Source organism: Cinclus cinclus, chromosome 6 (genome assembly GCF_963662255.1).
Source record: "Cinclus cinclus chromosome 6, bCinCin1.1, whole genome shotgun sequence".
Taxonomy (NCBI): domain Eukaryota; kingdom Metazoa; phylum Chordata; class Aves; order Passeriformes; family Cinclidae; genus Cinclus; species Cinclus cinclus.
In genome coordinates this window covers 8,682,715-8,703,854 of record NC_085051.1, presented here as the reverse complement: position 1 = coordinate 8,703,854, position 21,140 = coordinate 8,682,715, and the positions used below count along the sequence as shown (strand labels likewise).

At 45.2% G+C, this 21,140-nt stretch overlaps 1 protein-coding gene across 1 annotated transcript; it reads right to left on the bottom strand.

Annotated features, from left to right (window-relative positions):
* Positions 1 to 953: 953 nt before the first annotated feature.
* Positions 954 to 16,532, bottom strand: NAT10 (N-acetyltransferase 10). Its single transcript, XM_062495115.1, has 28 exons — positions 16,404 to 16,532; positions 14,851 to 14,942; positions 14,297 to 14,468; positions 13,908 to 14,030; positions 13,541 to 13,602; positions 13,171 to 13,285; positions 11,808 to 11,915; positions 11,576 to 11,709; positions 11,148 to 11,241; positions 10,683 to 10,781; positions 10,020 to 10,156; positions 9,800 to 9,924; positions 9,360 to 9,510; positions 8,861 to 8,957; positions 7,863 to 7,979; positions 7,661 to 7,762; positions 7,488 to 7,562; positions 6,879 to 6,995; positions 6,571 to 6,704; positions 6,054 to 6,102; positions 5,533 to 5,626; positions 5,326 to 5,436; positions 4,842 to 5,014; positions 4,615 to 4,734; positions 3,952 to 4,050; positions 3,505 to 3,578; positions 2,281 to 2,364; positions 954 to 1,313 (listed from the first exon to the last, which is right to left on the bottom strand). Exons 1-28 carry the CDS (start codon positions 16,509 to 16,511, stop codon positions 1,220 to 1,222), a joined length of 3,060 nt encoding a protein of 1,019 aa, XP_062351099.1. The 5' UTR covers positions 16,512 to 16,532; the 3' UTR covers positions 954 to 1,219.
* Between the last annotated feature and the right edge of the window lie 4,608 nt (positions 16,533 to 21,140).

The following is a 21,140-nucleotide window of genomic DNA, read 5'->3' as shown; positions in this document are numbered from 1 at the left end:
TCCCTGGAAGCCACAGGGCAGGGGCAGAGTCAGATGAACAATCCTGAATTGGTTTTCAGGGGATGCACCCACTGCATCCTGTGGCTGCAACGACCCCAAAGCTGTTGCTTCCCCTTGGGACAGCCAGGGAAAACATCCCCATCATGGATTTCTGACAGGAAAAACCTCACAGCTCCAGGATACTTGGCTCCTCCCAAATCCAGGCCAGCCCTCCAAAAGACTCCAAGGGATAAACAAGAGGACAGACAGGGTACCCACCACTATTTTTAAAAATACCAATAAAACCAGGGAGAAGCTGTGTTTAATTACAATCAGCCTCCCAGAGAAGAAAAGATGTCTTTACCTAGTAAGGAACTGTTTCCTTAGGATTTGGCAGGAAAAGGAGCTGTGAGGTCTGCAGGTGAATACAACACAGCTGGGCATCAGCTGCAGACGGGTCTCTGTTCAAACCCTCACAGCAAAAAGACAGAATAATATCAAGGCAATGCACCAGGGCACTCAGGATTTGGATTGGGACACTCCATGGCAAAGGTCTGCCCTGGGCTTGAAGCCTCTGAGTCTGAGGCAGCAGACCCAGAGTCACAGCAAGGCACAGCTCCAGACTGGCACACAGTTATTGCCAAGCTGCTGGAAATTCAGTGCTTGGCTGCTCAGCTGGCCCCTGAGGTCAAAGAGAAGATCACACAACCAGGTTTTGGTACAATAGTGCTGATTTCTGGCAACCTGAACACAGAACTTTCCACCAAAGCCAAGGGGCAGCTCTAGGACAGCAGGGAGACAGAGTGAGTGTACAGTGATCAGCCAGCTCCAAAATACAAATGGCATAACAGCCCCCTCAAGGACCACCAGAACCAGCAGCTGCAGAGATCAAGGAGTGCTGCAGTGCTAAGGCAGTCACATTTCTGTCCTTTGGTGTCCAAACTCTTGTTTAATAAACCACAGAACCATTAAGATGCAGGAAGTTTACAGACTGATCTTGGAATGGGAATGCTGTAGCACTTTCATAACATCCCAGTGCGTTCCAGTTCCTCACTCACACTTCATACAAAAATCTTCACACAAACACTTGAACACTGCTCTTCCCATAATACAAACACTTGAAAAATGCCTCTAAGGATTTTTCTTCCCTCCAAAATAGTCTCTTGCTTTAGAGGAGAACAGGACTTCTTAAGTACAGACCCAACACTTGTTCATTCAAGTTCATTGATTGGCTTTTAAGTCATTTCTTCCTCTTCTGCTTTAGATCTTTAGTATTTTTAAATTTCTTCTGTTGCTTGGGTCCTCGTGCTGTTTCTAGTTTTCTTTTCTTCTCACTGGAAAACAGGAACAAAACATCTGTTAAAAGTACACTGGATTACCATCCAGCAGGGAGATTTTTGTTGCAAAATAGGAGTGAGGGAGAAAATTTAAACTTGGTGTGAGAAAAAGCACAAACAAGAGCCTGACTTAGATTTTATAGTGTCCTGATATTCTCTAACCCAGAAGATCTCAATTTTTAGTTCTTGTCTTTGCTTTTCAAAACTTTATCTGTCCTAAATGGGGCATGTGGAATTTAGAGTACTTAGAAGAGAAACTACCACTGATAGTTCCAAACACTCAGTTTTGTCCCTGCACTGGATTCTGACTCAAGCAAACACAATAGAATTCCAAGATCTGACCTTTATAAGCAACTGCTAAGACTCTGTCCTTCCTGGAAAGCTTTTGGAAACTTACAGCTTCCAGCATTCATGGAAAAAAACATTAAGGGTGGAATAGAGATTCCCCAAGGAAAAATAGGGGAAGATTACATGCTGGGCAAGGCAGAAGAAAGAAGATGGATGAAAAATTAAGGAATTGCAGAAACACAGACATTTTCCAGGCTCAAGCTCACATTTGAAAGAATTATTCTTCCCTGAATTTGCATTTTCTTCAATGGCGTCTCCAGGGGCTCCCACCCAGTGTTAGATCCCAAAGCAAATGGGGCAGTCAGGTGGAGTGAGTGACCCAAGGGAGGAATAATCCCAGCTTGTGTGTGGGGTCAGGATCAGATCATCAGCAAGAAAGTCACAATTAAACAAGTTATTGAAGAGAGGACTATCCTTAGAGCAACACAGAAACACTGGGTAGTAGAGCTCCCAGCTGCTCATACCCCAACTCCCCCAGGAAAACTGAGGCTCTGTCCAGGACACCGAGTTCACTTAACCTGCATTTAACCCTTAGGCTTCACTCTTTTGGAAAACATTTTAACAAAGCCAGCAGGAAAGGCCAGAGAGATCTCTGGAATATTTCCACTTCCTTTACCTTTTCAAGCTGACCACAGAAGCGTTCTGCCCTGCTTTGCTCAGCACCTCGTTCCACTCCTCATCATCCCCCCGGATAATGTACCTAAGTGGCAAAGGAGGAGGCAAAGTCAGGTCAAACTGTCAAGCAGAAAGGGAAAAAAAAAACCCATTAAAATAAGGTGTTTCCACTGTCAGGCACACGCTACTCTGCAAACAAAGCCACTGTGGCAGCACCCAACCAAATCACATTTGGGAAACGCACACAAGGTCAGGCTGGCCAAGCTGGCATGGGATAAATCAGTCTGGGAAAAAGTAAAGAGATGCAGCCTGCTTTTAGAAGAGAAATAAAGACAGAAATTGCTACTCAAACAAGCTCATGTCTTGTGGCCCTTGTCTGGGTATTCAAGCACTGTGGAAATTACACCCGGATTTAAAGAGGCACAGCAATTGTGTAGCAAAATGGAGTGACTGCTCTCCATCTCAAGTTCTGGAGATTTGGAATAGATAAGGCTCTGTCCACAAAGCTGAACAATGTTAGACAAAGCCTCACAAGTTTTCTATAACCTGCACTGAAAAGTATTCAAAATAGATTTCTGTCTCTCTCTCTCTCCTCATGGTGGAGAAAAAAAAAAAATCTATTTCTGGTTGAGAAAAAAAAATAAAGGAAACACAGTCCAAGAGGACAAGATCAATCTTGTCATCAATGCCACAAAATGGAATTATCAATATCAATGCTACAAAATGGAATTAATTTTACAACATTCTGGTTGTATTATTTTCCTTATGTGACTGACTTTCAAGTCACATCCACTCTTGTCCTTTCTTCAAACATGACAACCAAAGCTTCAAAGAACCTTTTATTCCTTTTGCAAGATTTATCAGAGCTCAATTTAGAGCCAAGCCAGACAGCTTTCCTGGGACATCAGCACAGTGAACATTATTTATAAGACAAAAAGTGAGAGGGGAAAGAGAAGAGAAAATCAGTGGCATCTGTAACTCCTGTTGGTCCAGAAAGAAAGAAATCTGCTGACACTTAAGTAAAAGCTTTGGTTGGTTGCTCTTTTTGTGTTGATTTGGGGTTTTTTAATGTTTTACCCACTTTTGACAATACACGCCTTTTTTTTTAGTTTTTTTTTTGTTTGTCTGTTTGTTTGTTTTTTACTGCACCTACAGCCTTGTGCACAAATCCCAGCATTCCACCCATGAAAATCTGTATTTGAGACCCAGGCAGATGAATCCTTACTGTGTAAGGTCCATTTCCTTCAGCTTCATCACTTCTTGCTTGTGTTTTTCTTGGAATTCCTTTGCAGCCTCCTCCTGCAACAGGACAGCACAAGGTGCATTAGGTCCTGAGGGCAACAATGATTTTGCAATGGGAGGAAAATGCCTTTTCCCACAGATAAATCCCCTAAAACAAATACCAGCTGGTCCCTGAATAGCTTCTCTCTTTTATCTAATTATATTTTTACATTATTTGTACACATAAACTTGTAATTTTCTGTGAAAACCCCATACTGCAGCTTAAAGCACAACTCCAGCTGCACATAATGCAAACCTGTCAGGTTTTAACTCTCTCATAGTGCCAGATGTGGTGTGGAACCCTTTCCATCCAAGAAAATTTAATGTTTCTGCCCTCAAGGGAACTCCCTGAAGTGCTAACATATGACCCAGGAATAAAGTTTGGAATTACCAAATCATCATTTAAAGATTTCAGCGTTGGCTCCATCACAACATCCTTTGTTGCTGCCATCTGCTCCTCCACAGCCTTTTCCTGCACTGTGTTGAACAGCTGAAAATGAAATAACCCAGCACATGTAAGACTTGGTTTTTGAAACACCATTTATCACCTCTACAATGAACTCCTAATGCTAGACTTCAGGATCTTTGCTATCCTGAACCTTGGAGAGAAATAAAACCAGGAACCAGATCCAAAACTTTTCAATTATTTCACTGGATTTCAAGTCTACTTCTAGATAACACTGGAAAATAATTTCTTTTTTTTTTCCAAGGAAAGCTGAGATGCCATCAGTGCTCTGAACAATGGCTCAGGCAACAAAGATTGTCTGCTCAGCATTCTGGTCAGGGCACTTCAACATGGAAAACCATAAGGTAAGCACTCTTATCTAGGAAATCACTACACAGAATCACAAAGGAAGGGATCTTAAAGATCACCCAGTTCCAACCCCCCTGCCACGGGCATTGAAATCATTGCCACACATTTTCCAGCTGGGATTTTCCCCCCATGGCCAAGAAGTTTATGGTCAGTAACTGGGGATGTGTTAAGGATGCCCAGCTCTGCTCCAGCTCTCTCTTAGCACCACATTTTCTGTTAACATTGGAATGATGCTCCCACCTGCACTACTTTGCGGATGATCCTGTTGAAAAGTCCCATCAATTGACTGCCGGGCAGTTCCAGCTCCTTTTCCAGCTGGTCCAGAGATTTATGCTGCAGGCCAATCCCTAGGAAAAGGGCCTGAGGAAAAGACAGGTATTTCAGTCACAGAGCAAACACAGACACACATTCCACACTGCACTCCTGGTGTTTTCTCCAAATCCTGGCCCCACCCTGTCCATACACACCGACTGTGCAGCAGAGAGGGAGATGTCTCCCATCTGGCTGAGGAAGAACATCCTGGCAATGGTGGGAACCATGTCCATGATGAGGTGATAATCCACCATGTTTCGGGAGTACATCTCCAGCCTCTTCAGGTCATATGGGATGAACACTGACTCCAGCTCAGCACGGCTGATGGCTGGTGGGGAAGAGGAAAAGGCAGCAAGGTCAGGAATGTTCTCCAGAGCTACCCAGGATCTCAGTGTTTAGCATTTATTCAGGCATCTAATGTTTCTCCTTTGCCTTTAACAATTCACACTGGTTTTGCTGTAAAAGAGGTTTGTTCCCTTGCTGCAGCAGAAAAACCCTCTGACCAACACAAACCCCACAAGACACAGGTGCCAACTTCTCCCCAGAGGATTCTCCTCTGCTGAACATCTTGGGAAAACAGCAAATCGAGGTTCCAGGCTCCAGCCATGCTCTCATAGCTGTCCCAAAGAGGGTACTCACCTGCTTGGGGCTGCTGTTTAATATTTTTGTTCTGTAGAATATTCAGTGCCAAGGAGGGAGAGAAGGTGCTGAACTGGTAGGAAAGCAGGGAAAGGAAGCGCCTCCTAAAATCTACAGGGCAAGAGGACAAGGTAAATTACCCCAGTGGACCTCTAGAATCATAAACAGCCCAAAGGGTTCTTGCAGAGTCAGCAGGATCAGAGTTACCTTTCCAGAAGGCAGTGAGCCAAGGTTCCTGTTCTGTCTCCTCTTCATTGAGCATCTTCAACATGATGCAGGAATGCTCCCCTGTCAGGTCATTCTGAAAAATAAATACAGGTCTGTGATTTTATGAGGGATTTCCCACCACCCCCATGAACCTTTCACATTCTGTGCTCAGCTGAGGAAGGGAAATATCTTCTAAATGCATCAACTGCTACTGACCACATCCACCTAATGGAAAATGTAGCAACTTCTAGAATTTGGTAGATCTCAGCTATTTTACCAATAACCACATTAATAGCCCTAATTTTTTTTTTTTGCAAACTACTTGGAGGCCCACATTCACAGCCCTAAAACTCTACTCCTTAACTAGAGGCTCAAAAGAACAAAAATGAACATAGACCAAGCCCTAAAAGCAGCCTCATCCAACCTTCCTGCCCAAACCCCTTCTCAAAGAATCTACTGGAATACATGCCCAGGAATTCCAGCAGGGCAGGATTTTCTCTCAGGAACAGTGTGTTACTTACAGGGGTCTGCCTCAGATAAACTGGCACAAATCCAGCACGTTTCCAAAACCTGGGAGAAAGAGGGAACACACTGAGAATTATGGAGCTGCTGATCACACAGTAATAAATTGTGATTAAATGCAATTTACCTTCTGTACAAAATCAGCTGGTGAGGAGAAAGCACAAGTCTCTAAGACACCCCAACAATCAGTGCAAATGAGCACTGACAGAAAGCAGGAACAGCACCCACCTGACTGAGGGTCCAGCTCAGGGGAATGAAAACTTATGACTGTGATGTCAAAAAATGCACAAACTTTCCAGGTGCTGTGAAAGGCATTTACATCAGTCATGAAAACAACCACCAGCTCTGAAGTCAGCAGCACCTCAACTTTCTGCAGATCACAGGGATTAGAATTTAGCCACTCCCTACCTACCACAGGCTGTTCTTACTTCTACACCCTGGAAAAATTGGGCAAGTAAAGCTTATCATCTGTTTAAGAAGGGCAAGATGTAACTGGGAAACAGAATCATGTCCTACTTGAGCAATCTGGGTGTCAGGCCATAAGACACCCCGAGGTAGTCCAGGTGCTCAGCTTGTCTCTCACTCAGTTTGAGCAGCAAAGGAGGCAAATCTTTCCGAGGTGTCACAACCTCTTCTAATAAACCAACAGTCTGCAAAAGAAAGTGGGAATGGGTTAGCAGCAATCCCCACAGAAAGCTGCAAATTAAAGCTCTTCTGCATGAAAATCAAATCTGAGTATTTCCTCCCTACAGAGTGGAGACTTACAGGGGAAATTACACAGCTTAGCAGGACAGAAAATAATAATAGTAATAAAAAAATCATACCTCACTGCTCACAGTTGTGATTTCTTTTGGCTTTTGAACTGTTTCCTCTTCCAAACATGGGAATTTGCCTTCGTAGTACATCTGCAGCAAAGTCAGAGCTCTGCTGCCATAGCCCATCTGTGAAGAAGCAACAACACACTGTGAAGAAGCAAAACAAGATCTTCGATTTTTAATACAGAGCAACAATGTTCTCCCCTTAAAACCCATTAACAATCAGCAGTGCAAACATCACTCAGTCACTGCAAAAATATTGGTTTTGGCCACGTGGCAGCTCCAGGGAGAAGGAGAGTACAGGACTAGGGTATATGAAATCAGCATCAGCCCTGGTAGTTCAGGGCTGTGTAATAAATAATTCTTGGGGCACAACTCTGGCACTCAGAAAATGCCAAACACTTGGTGATGTCACAGTAAATATCCCTGGATCTGGACTGTGTATGGTGGCTTGGCATTCTCCCATGCTGCCTAGGAATGACAGGAGCACTGGTTTGGTGCCCTGAGCTTAAAATGCTAAAAACTGGAAGGACTGCAGTGCTTGCCCTGCTCCTGAGCTCTGCCTGCAGAGCCATTTCCATGGCACCACCACAGCTGGGTCCCTCCCAGGTACTTTACCCCCTGGTAATCCGGGTGAACAGCGATGCGAACGACGCGCCCGCCGGAGAGGCCCCCAAAATCCGGATCCTGGAACTGCACAAGGGACAGAAAGCCATTAAAGGATACAGCTGGGCACTCTGGAAACACAAAATACATTAAATACACCCTTGGGTGCAGTGCAAATCACCCACCTGCTCTGAAATGGTCCAGGGAATAAGATCACCAGAGGCTTTCTTTCCCCTGGAGAGGCTGTTCATGATGGACTGGCGGGAGATCTCTCCCTCCATGCACACCTGCCAGGATAGACACAAAACCATCAACACACACAAAACTTCTCCTTTCTCCTATTCAACTCTACCAGCATCAAAACTGACACTCAAGTCATTGTCTTACCTGAACAACAGCCAGGACTTCTGGTAATGAATTCTGGGTGGGTGGAACAGGTGGCAAAAGGCAAAAGAGATGATGGGCTGGGGCATCAGAGAGCATCTGGAGGTCATTGGGAGAGTTCTGGAGAGTGAAGACGTCAGAAAGATGAAAAACTGTCCAGAGAATCACAGAATACCCCGAGTTGAAAAGGGCCCATCAGGATTGAGTCCAGCTCCTGGCCCTGCACAGGACAACCCCAAGAATGCCACAAATGTGCCTGAGAGTGTTGCCCAAATGGTTATTCCATGAGGAGAGCTTCGAAGTCCAGCTGATTTTTAAACAATCCCTCTGTTTTCCAAATTTAGAGCTATTAAGAAATTTGGAACTTATACAGTGCTGAGGGATGAAGGAGCTCCCAGGCCAATTCATGGCTGTCACACCCTCAGGCAGCATCTGTTTTCCTCAAGGGAAGCCTTGTGCTCTAATATGTATGAACCTGAACTTCCTATTTTCATACAGCTCCTTTCCTCCTAAGTACCAAATCCTCATTTTTTTCTTTTAAGCCTCAGACTTTTAGAATTCAGTAGTTCAGCACTTCTGGACTTCCCTGTTCACATTTACAGATCACCCCCAGTCTTGAAACCTTGAGAAGAATTATTCCTCTTTTCAGTCTCATAATGGTGCTGCTCTTGATGAGCTTGAGGCTACCAGAACATGGTAAAGAGAACTTCAAATGAGGTTCAGCACTGATAAAATCCTGACAAGCTTGGAGGCTCATTTAGAATTTTAGTCTCCCTATTTTCTCAAGGCAAAAATATTCCAGACTATCTGGAAATGGAGTATGTACAGCCAGGACCACGGCAGAGATCTCAAAGAAAGGAGAATACACCTCTGTACGCAACAAGAAGCAACAGAAGCTGTTGAGAAATCTCAATCAGGCTGTCATAACAAGCACCACTGTCCCCAGAAAATTCCACACTGAAATTTGGAATGAAATGGGATGGAAGAAGACCAAGCCCTACCTTGTAGTGTGAAGCCACATAGAGGGCCATCAGCCTCTGCAGGAAAACTTCTGATGCTCTGTGGTAACAAAAGAGGGTGTCTCTATTTACATAATATCTAAACATAGGGATTAAGGAAAAAAGCCTCCTTGGAAACTAGGAAAAAGCTTCCTGTTGGTTTATTTTCAGTATCTGGGCCACAAACTGGCTTGTCCTCTTAGACTCCACAGCTTAATCTACAAGAATAAATGAGGTTGGGCAGTTTGCAGCTTTCACAGCCTTCATCTGTAAAGATAAACCTTTTCTAGCTCCAACAACGGCTTCCCTTCGTGCAACCCTTCCCTGAGGTTGTCTCTGCAGCAAAACTGGGGTTTGGTGATGTCCTGGCAGCACACACCAGCAGTTGCACGAGAGTTTCATTGCAGGAGTGAGGTCTTAGGGAAAAGATCACGTGCTGAGCTCCTGCCATCAGCTACAGAACCAACCATCAACCAGGCAGAAACACATGCAGCGAGGATACAGGTCACAGGTGTCTGGCAGAGGGCAGCCAGAGATGATCCTGGTGATGTTGAGGCAGTCCAAGCACAGGAGATCATTCAGCCACTTCTCCACAGGGTCCCCAGGGGCGTATCTGATGGACTCGTGCAGGGACACCTCGTGCAACGTGCGAGCTGCAAGAGTTGGCAAGGACACTCAGTGCTGGAAGCCACAGCCAGACAAGCATCCCAAAGGATCCCCGGGCTCTCAAGGACTCCCAGACTAGAAAACTGTCAGTGTCTGATTTTTCACTTCTTAAAAAGCCTTCCACCTGAAACTTGTGAGGAAAAACCAGCAGAGTCCTGTCATTTCCCCACACGAGCCCTTCCCCACAGCTGCAAAAGCACATGGATGTGTGGGACAGCCAAGGGACCTGGCTGACAGCAGCCCCAGCCATGGGGACACAGCCCAGAGGTGCTGTACCTGAGGTGAGCTTGGCAGTGGCTGTGGATTTGTTCTCTGCTGTCAGGGTCACCTGGCTCTGGGCGCTCTGCTGGCGGAGCTGCTGGATGAGCTTCAGGGACAGCGACCGACCCGTGCCCTCGTACCTGGAAACCAGGACACAGAGAGCCTGAAGCCAGGAACCAGGAGCCATCCAGAGCTCTGGGGAAGCCCCAGCACAGAGTGGTTGCTCCAGCCTTACCCATTGATGGTGGAAGCCATGAACACCAGGTAAGGGCCCAGCAGGTTCTTCACCAGGGGCAGAGGGATGGCAGCAGCTTCGTCGATCACCAGGAGCTCAGCCTGGCCCAGCTTCACAGAATCAGCAGGGTGGATGTACTGCAAACGAGAGGACACTGTCACACACAGCAGCAGCCTGCCTGCAGTCAGGGAAATGGCAGAGTTCACAAAGCTGGAGCCCTGGAAAGCTCTCTGCTGTCCCTGCTCTCCTCAAACACCAAGGCAGAGACTGAGATGTGGAAAAGCAAAGTCAGGAGAGGGTTTGTGTCACCCTAACAAGGACTGGCTCACATGTCTTCAGCACAATTCCACGTGAATTCATCTGCGGAGGTGAGGAAAATAAAGGAAATCTAATCACTGAAAGCTCTTCCTGCACTGCTCCTTTCACCTTCCTTTGCTTTTGTTTTGGGAGAAACCCAAGAGGGAGCTTTGTAATCTACAAGTTATTCCCTGAAAGAGAGAAGGTATTTTGAGGACATCGCTCTCTAGAGATCTGCCTTACAGCAAAACCCACCAGGGTAGTTGCACATCACACACAATGAACATGCTTAAAATTAAAACAACTTCATCACTGGCAAAAACAATAGCCAGGAACAAAAACTGGAAAGGCAAGGATGCCAATTACCTGGATGGTCTGCCTGTGCTCCTTGAACACATTCACTCTGACCACTGCCTTGTTGAACTCTGGATTTAAGGACTGAACAATCTCATAGTCCAGGTGCTCCTGGAAAATAACATTTTTAAACAATATAAAAAACCAAGATCTAAGAAAAAAATTATTTACCATCATCCTCACCAAAATAAGCTCAGACACCGTTACTTCAGATTCTAATTAAAAATTCTTATAAAAGCTTCAGAGGCCTGAGAACTGGGAAATTATTTACTGATGTGAAAACCTGCTTCACAAAGAAACTGGTTTACCCTGCTTAAAAACAGAGAAAGAAACAACTCCACCATGATTCCTTTTTTTTGCAGAACGTGGTAAAAAACAGGCTGGTAGCAAATATTGTAGCCAAAAGCACAGAGGAGGTGTAAAACTTGCTGGGCAGGAATGCTTTGAAAGCACTGTAAAATAGACTACTCCCCTCACCTGATATTGCAGTGCATCAAAGCCTTTAAATATGAACTCAAAAAGAGTGTGAAGGTTGTCAGGGCTGGGAGATGTGACAAAGATATTGGAGTAACTGCAGAGAAAAAACAAAACAAGAGCTGAACGTTTTTTCTACAAGATTTTACCACCTAAGTACTAAATAGGATGGGTTTTTAATAGGAGGGGTTGACTTCAAAGCACAGCAGATTTCTGTAGATACCTCAATTTATGTGTGATTATTTCACAATCTAAGCAAAATTTGAACCACTCTGTATGCAACAATCAAAAGATACAAGACTGTAAATGAGGGATTTAAGATTAGAAATTACAAATATATTCAGATCCTGTCATGTTGGAATTTTTTTTGTTGTTTTTTTAACTCAGGGATGCAGGTAAGGCCTGGGGAATTGGAGAAGGGCATTGCTCACCCAAATGCTACTGCTCCAGCAATGGCCAGCCCCAAAGCAGCAGATTTCCCTCGTCCCCTGGCTGCTGTTAATGCCACAGTGCTCCTCAGGGTCTTCTCAGAAATGGCTTCAATGAATTTTAGAACTGCTTTTGCCTGAGGATTAGAAACACCCCAGAAAAAGAGGGTTTGAGTTCCTCTCACACCGTGACCTGCCACGCCCAGAGAAGCTCAGCTTTGGCCAGCACACCAACCTGATCCAGGGTTTTGCAGCCATCCACCAGCACCCCCACAGGCTGTGTGTCCTGCAGGCTCTCCTTCAGCTCCCTCAGCTCCAAGTCCTGGGGCCGCAGGCTCTCCTCCTAGGGGCACACAACAGGGTGAGCCAAGGACATGTCAGCACAATCCTACCTTTGTGTGTCTTCTGACACCTTTGGTCAGGCAGAGAAAGGGATCTGGAAGGAAAAGTTACCACAAGAAGAATGTGTTCCCCAAAACCATGAGAATTTACATGGACAGACACGTATTTAACACTTAAATTTCCAGCCATCTTCAGGAGAATGGTCACAAAGAGGTTCCCCAACCCTGACTTCCCCAGGCTTGGACGGAAAAAAAGGGAAGGATTTTGCAGTACATAGTAATTAGAAAATGGCATTGCTAGGAAAAACAGATTAGAAAAGGTGTTCTAACCTTTCAAGACCTTTGTTGTACCTGTCACATGAAGTGTCCATGCAGGGGGAAGAACTACTGCAGCACCAAATACCAAAATAGTATCAAAACTTTTAGAGTCAAAAAATAAACTTGGACACAATTAATTTGAGATGGGAATGAAGGCTGATTTTCCTGGTTGTCAATTCCAAAGGCATCAGCCTCTCCAGCCAACAGATAAGCATTTGTGCTGCTGTCAGTGTTGTTCTAATGATAAAAGGAGGTTGTTTTATTTTTTTAAAACCAGCACCCTATTAAAATGTTTTTACCATCTCTGACAGAACCTGTGTTGGTTATTTCTTAGGCCACACAGCACAGTTCAAATGCTTCAAGATTTCTGTTTAAAACTGGTCCCACTTTACTGCAGTCTACAACTGGAAGTGATAAAAGGATACATTTCTAACGGTGCAAAAACGTGTCTGTATTATCCTCAGGGAATTTTTCCTGGAATGTGACATTAATTAAAACAACTGCCACAGCTTCCAGCTGTGTCCTGAGCCTGCAATATACTTATTTCCAAAGTGCTCTCTCCACTCTCCAACTGCCAGAAAAGTATTTTTGTTGGTCTTGTCCCATCTGCCCACCAGCTTGAAATCCCTCCATGCAACTACAATCAAGCTCTACCTCACTGGGCTGAGAGCAGCAGTACAAGAAAATTCATAAATATGGGCAAGCACAAAAAGAGATGGGACAGGGAAAAAAAATAAAATAAGCAAGAATATTGAAAAAAAGCTCCCTAAGCTTCACCCTCATAATTTTTTGCAGAACATTCTGCTTCCTCTCTGCAATGACATCCTTTGATATAAATCAGGGTGAAATAAAAAAAAAAATCCCTGTTTTTAAATCTTTAAAGATTGGCCAACTCAGAGGGATTTCTGTCAGGGAAAATGGCTGGGATCCCTCACTGACCTGGGACTGCGGGGGCACAGGAACGATGTTGGCAGCATGGCTGGAAATGGGCAGGATGTTCAGCTGGTCATCAATCACCAGGCAGGTCTTGCACGAGGCCAGGGACAGAATGAACCTGAAAAAGGCGAAGAAAAGGCAAAGAAAACTCAGTAAAAACACCAGCACCACTCCCTGAACTCCTTCATCTGGACTCTCTTCTAAACACAGAACATTTACAGCTACCCACAACTGAGCTGCAAGTTCAGCTTCCAAAAAAATGCCTGTTCCAATGCAAATCTGCAGGATGTTTTCCTATCAGGAATACCCAGCGTTGTTCCTGGTGCTTTCCTTGGGCAGACAGCCCAGATCCTTTGCACTCTGAGTCACTCACCTCTCATTGAACCTCCCCACCACATCCTGGTGGGCCTCTGTCCTGTAGCGAGAGTGAACGTCCTGAAAGGAAAAGGAAAGAAAACAGAAAATGTCAGTCTGGAGAAGGGCCACCAGTGACAGTGACATTTACAGGTTCGTGACCCCTTCTTTCCCACTCTTGTCTCTCCATTTCCAGCCACAGCATATCCCAGACATGACTCTGACTTTGTTGTGAAACACCCACATCTGCAGCATCTCAGAAATTCCTGAGTGTAACAAATCCCATCACAGATGAATGAAGGAGCAGGAAAGATGATGGAAGGAAGATAGAGAACAGACCCAACAGAACAGTCTGGAGGAGAACAGACCCACTGTGCAGCACATACCATGGTCATTGTATAGAGCTGCTTCAGGGAGTTCATAGTTCTCAGCAGAATCACCACAATTCCACCACCTTCCACTGTCTCCACAGTTCTGGCCAACAGGTTTGGAGTCAAGGCTTCAAAATCCTGGGGAGTGAAAAGAACTTCAGACCTGCCCGGAGTCCAGCAGTGCAGCTGGCTCCTACTGAAAGGCACAGAAACCCTAAAAACTTTATTCTTCAGAATTTTAATTCACACTTAAATTTGCACTGTCCTGTCACAATTCCTATCAATGACTCGTGAGGGGATAAGCAAAGCCACCAAAACTGAAGCGACAGAAGCAACAAATCCTATTCCTGCAACATTTCAACTGATTATTGCAATGCCCTTTTGAGAGCCAAGTTTTTCCTCACCTGAAGGACACACATCCCAAAGGTGTTCCCCAGGATCTTATGAGTTTCATTGTAGTAGCAGTAGCGGATGTTTGTGGCTGCTATGAACAGCTCAAAGGGATCATCATCCTTGATGTTCAAAGTTCCACTCTTGATCTTCTTCTGGAGCTGCCTCATCCTCTTCTTCCGGTGGCTGGAGAAAAAAAAAAAAAAAGTCATACAGGAGTTTTCTTGGGAAAGGGTTTGAGAAAAGTGTGTTCAGGCTGAGTCTGGAAGTCAGAGCTCAGTCCTAAATATGACTGAGGTTAAACAGCTGAAGAACCCAAGTTCTGAGGTTAAAGAGGAGAGGGGGAATTTAGTCCAGAGCAGCAGAGTCAGTGTTAGAGCTACAGGAGAAAAACCAAAGGTGCTTTCTGCTGGTGTCAGCTCTATTACAGAAGCCAAACTTCAGTCCTGGAAGAGCAAACTTCCCCCAGCCCCTCCAGGAACAAACCTGGCTTCCCCTTACACCCGAATCCCTCAGCCTGCAGCACTGGCTCCCCAGAGAGCAGCAAGACACCCAGGGGATCTCTCACCTGCTGAAGCCCAGCTCCTTCTTGTAGCACCACAGCACAGAGGGCCTGGCCTTCACCGTGGCCTTGGACAACATGTGGTGAAGGATAACGACCTGCCAGAGCACACAACACTCACAAACAGCTCTCAGGGGAACATCAAAAAGCAAAGTGTTTTTCTAAACTTAATTTTACAGCTCTATTTCCGCTGTGGAGAACAGGAGGATCCCTTGGCACGAAGCAAAGCTGTGTCTGTGCCTTCTCCTGGGTTGCAGGACACTTGATTTGACCTCCTGTTTCCTTAGTTCCCTTCTCTGGCAGAACTAACACTGATAATTCCAGGCTAAATATGGTTCTAGTGCTTGTCTCTTATGGATAATCCATTCATATGGATTTTCCACAGTGTGTTTCAGTGAAAACACTGAGCACAACCAGACCTGGGAGATGCCAGAACCCATAAGTGAATAATGCCAACATTCCTGTACTGCCACCCAAATAACTAATTATTTTCCAAGTTTTTTAAAAAAATAATTAATTTTATTTGCCCACAAACTGAAAGTAAGTGAATTATCAGTTAAACAGCAGTTAGAACAGAACAGCAGCAGGACCAGGGCAGTGATTGTTCCCCTCTGCTCAGCACTGGGGAGGCCACACTTAAAATCCTGTGCTCAGTTTTGGGCCTCTCACTGCAAGAAAAACACTGTGGGGCTGGAGCATGTCCAGGGAAGGGAATGGAGCTGGGGAAGGAGTTCAGCCTGGAGAAAAGGGGGCTCAGGGAGACTTTCTGGCTCTGTACAACTCTCTGACTGGAGGAGGCAGCCAGGTCAGGCTCTGCTCCCAGGAACAAGGGACAAGAGGAGAGGAAAAGGCTTCAGGCTGTGCTGGAGGGGTTTAGGTTGGATACAAGGCAAAATTTCTTCCCTGAATGGGCTGTCAAGTCCCCAGCCCTGCAGGGATTCAAAAGCCACGTAGATGTGGCACTTGGGGACGTGGGTTTGACCTTGCTGGACTCAGTGATCTGGGAGGGCTGTTCCACCTTGAACAACTCTGTGATTCTGTGAACTGACTTATCCTAAAACATCATGGGTTTGTCATGCTTCTCTTCCCCTCCCCACCCGAAAAACACAAAGAGTCTCTGAAGAAAAATGAGTTTAGCACTTAATTTCCTGCATACCAACTTCACCGAGTAGGTTCATCTGCGAGACGACTCAAAGCCCAGTCCGAGAGAGAAACCATCGCAGGTCAGGGCAGAACCGAGGGGAAAAACTTCCAGCTGGCCAGAACATGTAATATCCTTTGCCCCGGTTTAAACAAACCAAACCAAACACACGAACCCCAGGCTGTCCTGAGTTTCATTTGACGTTCATGAGCTTAGACAGGAGATGTCTAAGGGAGATCTCACCATTTCCAAACCCTCTGTCCCTGCGAGTTCCCTCCCCCTCACACCCCACTGCTCTGCCTGGGGCTGTGACGGTTTAATTCCTGCTGCAGGCAGAGAGGAGCAGAGACTGAAGGACTGCGGCAGGCCCGGGTGGGTCCCGGCACCCACAGCCCCGCACCCTCCGGGACGGCGTTACCTGGTCCTTGCCGCGGTCGCCTACCACCACGAACAGGCTCCGCTGCCGCTCTGCCACGCCGTTCTCGATGAGGACGCGGATGCGGTTGTCCACCTTGCGGCGCTGCATGGCTGCGGCTCCCGGAGCTTCCCCCGCCGCTCCCGGAGTGCCGCTCCCGGAGCTCCTCTCCCGGAGCTTCCCCCGCCGCTCCCGGAGCTCCTCTCCCGGCGCTTCCCCCTCCGCTCCCGGAGCTCCTCTCCCGGAGCTTCCCCCGCCGCTCCCGGAGTGCCGCTCCCGGAGCTCCTCTCCCGGAGCTTCCCCCGCCGCTCCCGGAGCTCCTCTCCCGGCTCCGCTCCCGCCGCGCCCACGTGGGAGTCACGTGGGAGCCACGTGGGGCCGGGCGCGGGCGCCGCGCAGCGTGGGAGGACCCCGGGGCTGCCCGCGCCGGCCGCCTGCGAGACGTGACAGACATAGATCTGTTTGTAAATGTTTCTGTATAAACACGGAACTATTTCTAAATGTTTCTGTATCTCTGGAGATCGAACTTTCAAGCGGAATAATTGAAAGTAGCTTTGCACATGGGAAAGGACTCGTGCCCAGCCGCCTCCCACGATCCCTGCGAGACACAGAGCAGCCCCTACTTCCCACAGCTCTTTCTTTTTCTTTCTTTCTTTCTTTCTTTCTTTTTTTCTCTCTCTCTTTCTTTCTCTCTTTCTTTCCTTCTCTTTATTTCTCTTTCTCTCTCTTTCGTTCTTTTTCTTCCTCTCTCTTCCTCTTTTTCTCTCTTCCTTTCTCTTCCTGTTTTTCTCTCTTCCTCTCTTTCTCTTCCTTTCTCTCTTTTTCTTACCCTTTCTTCCTTCCTCCCTTCCCCTCCCTCTCTGTAAAAAGGGGATGAACCAAACTTCACTGAGATAGCAACACCGATTTGATTTATTTTTTTTTAACACTTTGTTCTAACAACATCCTGCCTGTGAGCCCTCCAGGTTTGTGGGCACAAAGAGGAGACCTCTGAATTTATAAAGATAATTCCATTTCCATACCAGCGAACTCTGAGTCTGAGTGGCCTTTGCTCCTGGAGGGAGAGATGATAAAAACAAATATATACGAAAAAAAGGCATTTGGAGCCAGCTTCCCCGAGGAAGAAAGACTGCACAGAGAAAACAGAACACATCCAGAAAACAACAAATCTTTGGAATTCATTATTACAGGATGCTAAATAAACCTCCAGGAAATATTAGGAATCCTGCTCCTCAGTAAGAGTAGGGAGCTTCAAACATTTGAGCTCTGCTTCCTAATAAATCCAGAGCTGTTTGAAAGTTTTCCGTACAAAATCCCAAGCTGCACAACCATGATGGAGCAGCAACAAGAAAATGATTTATCAGTCTGACCTGAAATTCCAGTGAGGCTTCAGAAACATGGAATTTTATTCTCAAACTGACAGTAAAGCCATTCCTAACCTTTCAATACCAAAGTTGAGCCGAGCTACTTGCATAGATACATTTATTCTTAGCTTTTAATACTGCCAATTTTTTTTTTTAACTTGAACATTCAAACAATGAAGTATTTAAAAACAGGGGATGGCATAGTAAAAATGTTTAATACCACTGGATGTCTTTGGGGTTGTTTTAAAATATAACACAAATATGATAAAAGTATTGAATTAATAATCATAAAGGCTGTAGAACAATTTTTAGGTGAACCCAGTTAAACCCAGTCACTGAGACAAGACCACCAATGCAACAGAAGTGTAGCAAGACAATCCCTTTAGGTACAAAATATTTGCTTCAAAGGGAAGGACATAAAACATTTAAATAGATTTATTTTTCAAGTGTTTACATAAGCCATGGACCAATTTGTTTCCAACGCTGAGTTAAAGAACTGCAGACATATATACAGGTATGTTTAAGGCCATCAGAAAATTTAAACCTGACAACAAACTAAAAATTCTCAACACTTATTTTATGTGCTAGAAGCATTACTAAAATTAATTCTAAAGTCCAAGAGCTTCAAAAGAGGAAATATATTTTCATTTAATAAAAGTCTAATGGATATTTCCTAGAATTTAGCTTGAAACTAAAATTCCAGGTGTCTTCTTGATCTGCTGTTGGGTACAAATGGGACAGCAGAGTTGGAACAGAGCTGGTTACACCCTTCTGACTCTTTTATGGGTATTAAAAAGGGATATTAAAAGACAGATTCTTTTCCCATAACTGCAGCAAAAGCAAAAAAAAATTAATTCATAACCAAATTCCAAGTTAGGTTCTAGTTTTCCTAATGCAGTTCTCCTACGTGCTGCTCCAAGTGGCTTTTAGGAAGTGGGTTTTGGAAAACAGATTTCCTTCCCTGCATTAAGACTGGATCTGGAGGGCCACGAATTTTAACAGCATTATATTCAAAAAGCCTCTGAAAGTGGTTAATAGAATAGCACCTCTTCCCTTAGATGAACAGTCTAGAAAAGGAAGTTTCTCATCACACTCTGCTACATCACACCAAAAATACACATTTGAGGGACCTTCCCCACATCCTGCCCTCTGCAAAAATATACTGGCCAACAGGAAAATATCAGTTTAAGCAAATAGCCCTCTCCACGACCGTGAGCTGTGCTGACAAAAATAAGGGATAATTTCCAAAGTTCCCTTATTTTTGTCAAAGTCAAAAGCTCCTTCCCTGAAGTTGTGCCACTGACATGACAGCCAAGGTCAGACCCAGACCAGTGGAGTGCTCAGATGCATTTTAACAAATCCTGTCATTTCAGGAAAAAACACCATTAGAAGAAAGGAGCTGCACAGTGTTGCAATGCTGGAGCATCCAGCAAAGCTCCAGACAATAATCATAAATATGCTTAAGGCCGGATTTAAAAAAGGAAATTGTCCTCTTAAGTTCAACAGAATTTTGCTGTTTGGGCTCATTTTCTACTTGGTCTTCACATGTTCTGGTCCATCAGTGAGGGACACTGCACCTTGCCAGCACATCTGTGCAAGTTCACAGCTGCCAGCTCAAGTGATGGGAAACCTTTTAGTCCCATCCATGCTCAGTGCAGATGGAAACAGGTGCCCAGATTGTCGGAACAAAACCAGTCTCCCTCACAGTGACAAACCTCAGACCCAGCTTGTACCTTCAAGCATCCTTGCCAATACTTTGCAATAGACTTTAACCAAGAACAGTTTCACATCAGCAAGAGAGATGCTCTGATTTCCCAGGATGTGACTGCAGTCTCATGAACAGGGTGAGGGGTATATCAAGAGTCTTCAAGCAACTGGTTCTGTATCTTGCTCTTCTGGACCACAAAGATTTTGCCCTATTTGTTCTTATTCATATGGATTTTAAGAACTTTTTCAGTATAATTTATCATATTTGCAGTATTTATCTGCACTTACAGCCTCTTCAGTAACTTTTCTCTTCTCAAATGCCATGTGGGAGAAAGAGGGAAGCTCGAACCTTTCTCCAAAGACAAAAGATTGTAACACAACCAATCTTCCTAAAAACTTAAAGTTGGTGGGACATTTTGAGAAGACACATTTTTAAGAACACAAGGTTCTCTGAGAGTTAAATCCCAGCAGGATACATTGCCTAGTTAAGTAACAAGAAGCCAAAAATCTTCTAACTGCTCTGCCTGATGATTCAGAGGTTGCTGTATACAAGAAACAAGATCTGGGGAAGAAAACAGGGGTTAAGTGAAGTTTAGAACCCTCTCCACAGCAAAATCCCAAAGCTGCACAGGTGAACTCTTCTTAGAGAACAGCCTGTACACAGTAAAAAACACAGGAGTAAAATTCAGGAGCAGGCTGGCCTCAGGTATAATAAAACAGCTCATGATTTCTGGGTAAGTTTTCATGTAGGAGGATATCTAGGAAGCATCCAAGTTTCCCAGCCACAGCAACAATACGTACAAACATCTGAAATACTTGAGGGATTTATAAATTACTTGCTCAGGAACCCTTGAACTACAGCCAAGAAGAAGCAAGAGGCTGAAGGCAGAAGTTTGGTTTTGAACAGGCTGAGACACAGCCCTGTCCCACGGTCTCCTTCCAGCCACAGGATCAGAGCCCAGCTACCCATGGAATGAACAGCTCATGCCTACATCCAGAGCGGGCTCAGCACCACAGCCAGCCCCAGACTGCTACAGCTTTGCTTCAACAAACTTCTGCTAACAGTCTTGCCTCTAAATAGGACCTTTTCCAAAAGAAACGTACCTAGGAGCGCTTGGGGTCTGGAGGGCACTCGGATCTAGAGCCAAGATATGGAGTAAAAATTGAGCTGCCCTGAAGAGGCCAGGAAAGCAGCGGGAGCTGCGTGCCACAGGGCGACTCCAGCTGATGTCTCAGGACACTATTACACCACAGATTGACATCAAAGGGATCTGTGTACATTCCCAGCTCACATCTCAGGGACTTGTTCCACCTCTCCCTCCATCAGGAAACAGCAGGGCACCAGCTCTAAAGGTCACTGTCATACAGGAAAAGGTTTGCCAACTTGACTCCCAGTGAAGAAGCCCAGTGTTTTATTAAGAAATTCAAGTTGGAAAAAAATCCCAAACCAACCCCCCAAACTCAAGGTACAATGTTTTGATCTGTTCAGAGATCTAATTGAGTATGGTGCACATTTACTGACAAACTGCAATTAGTCCCTTAAGGAGCATTTGCTGTGCAATGGAGAAAGCTGAGCAGCTTGTGTTCTACCAACCATTGAAAAGCTGATGCGTAACAAAACATAACGTAATTAAAAGAATTCACTGTTTTCCTATATCAGTTCAACATT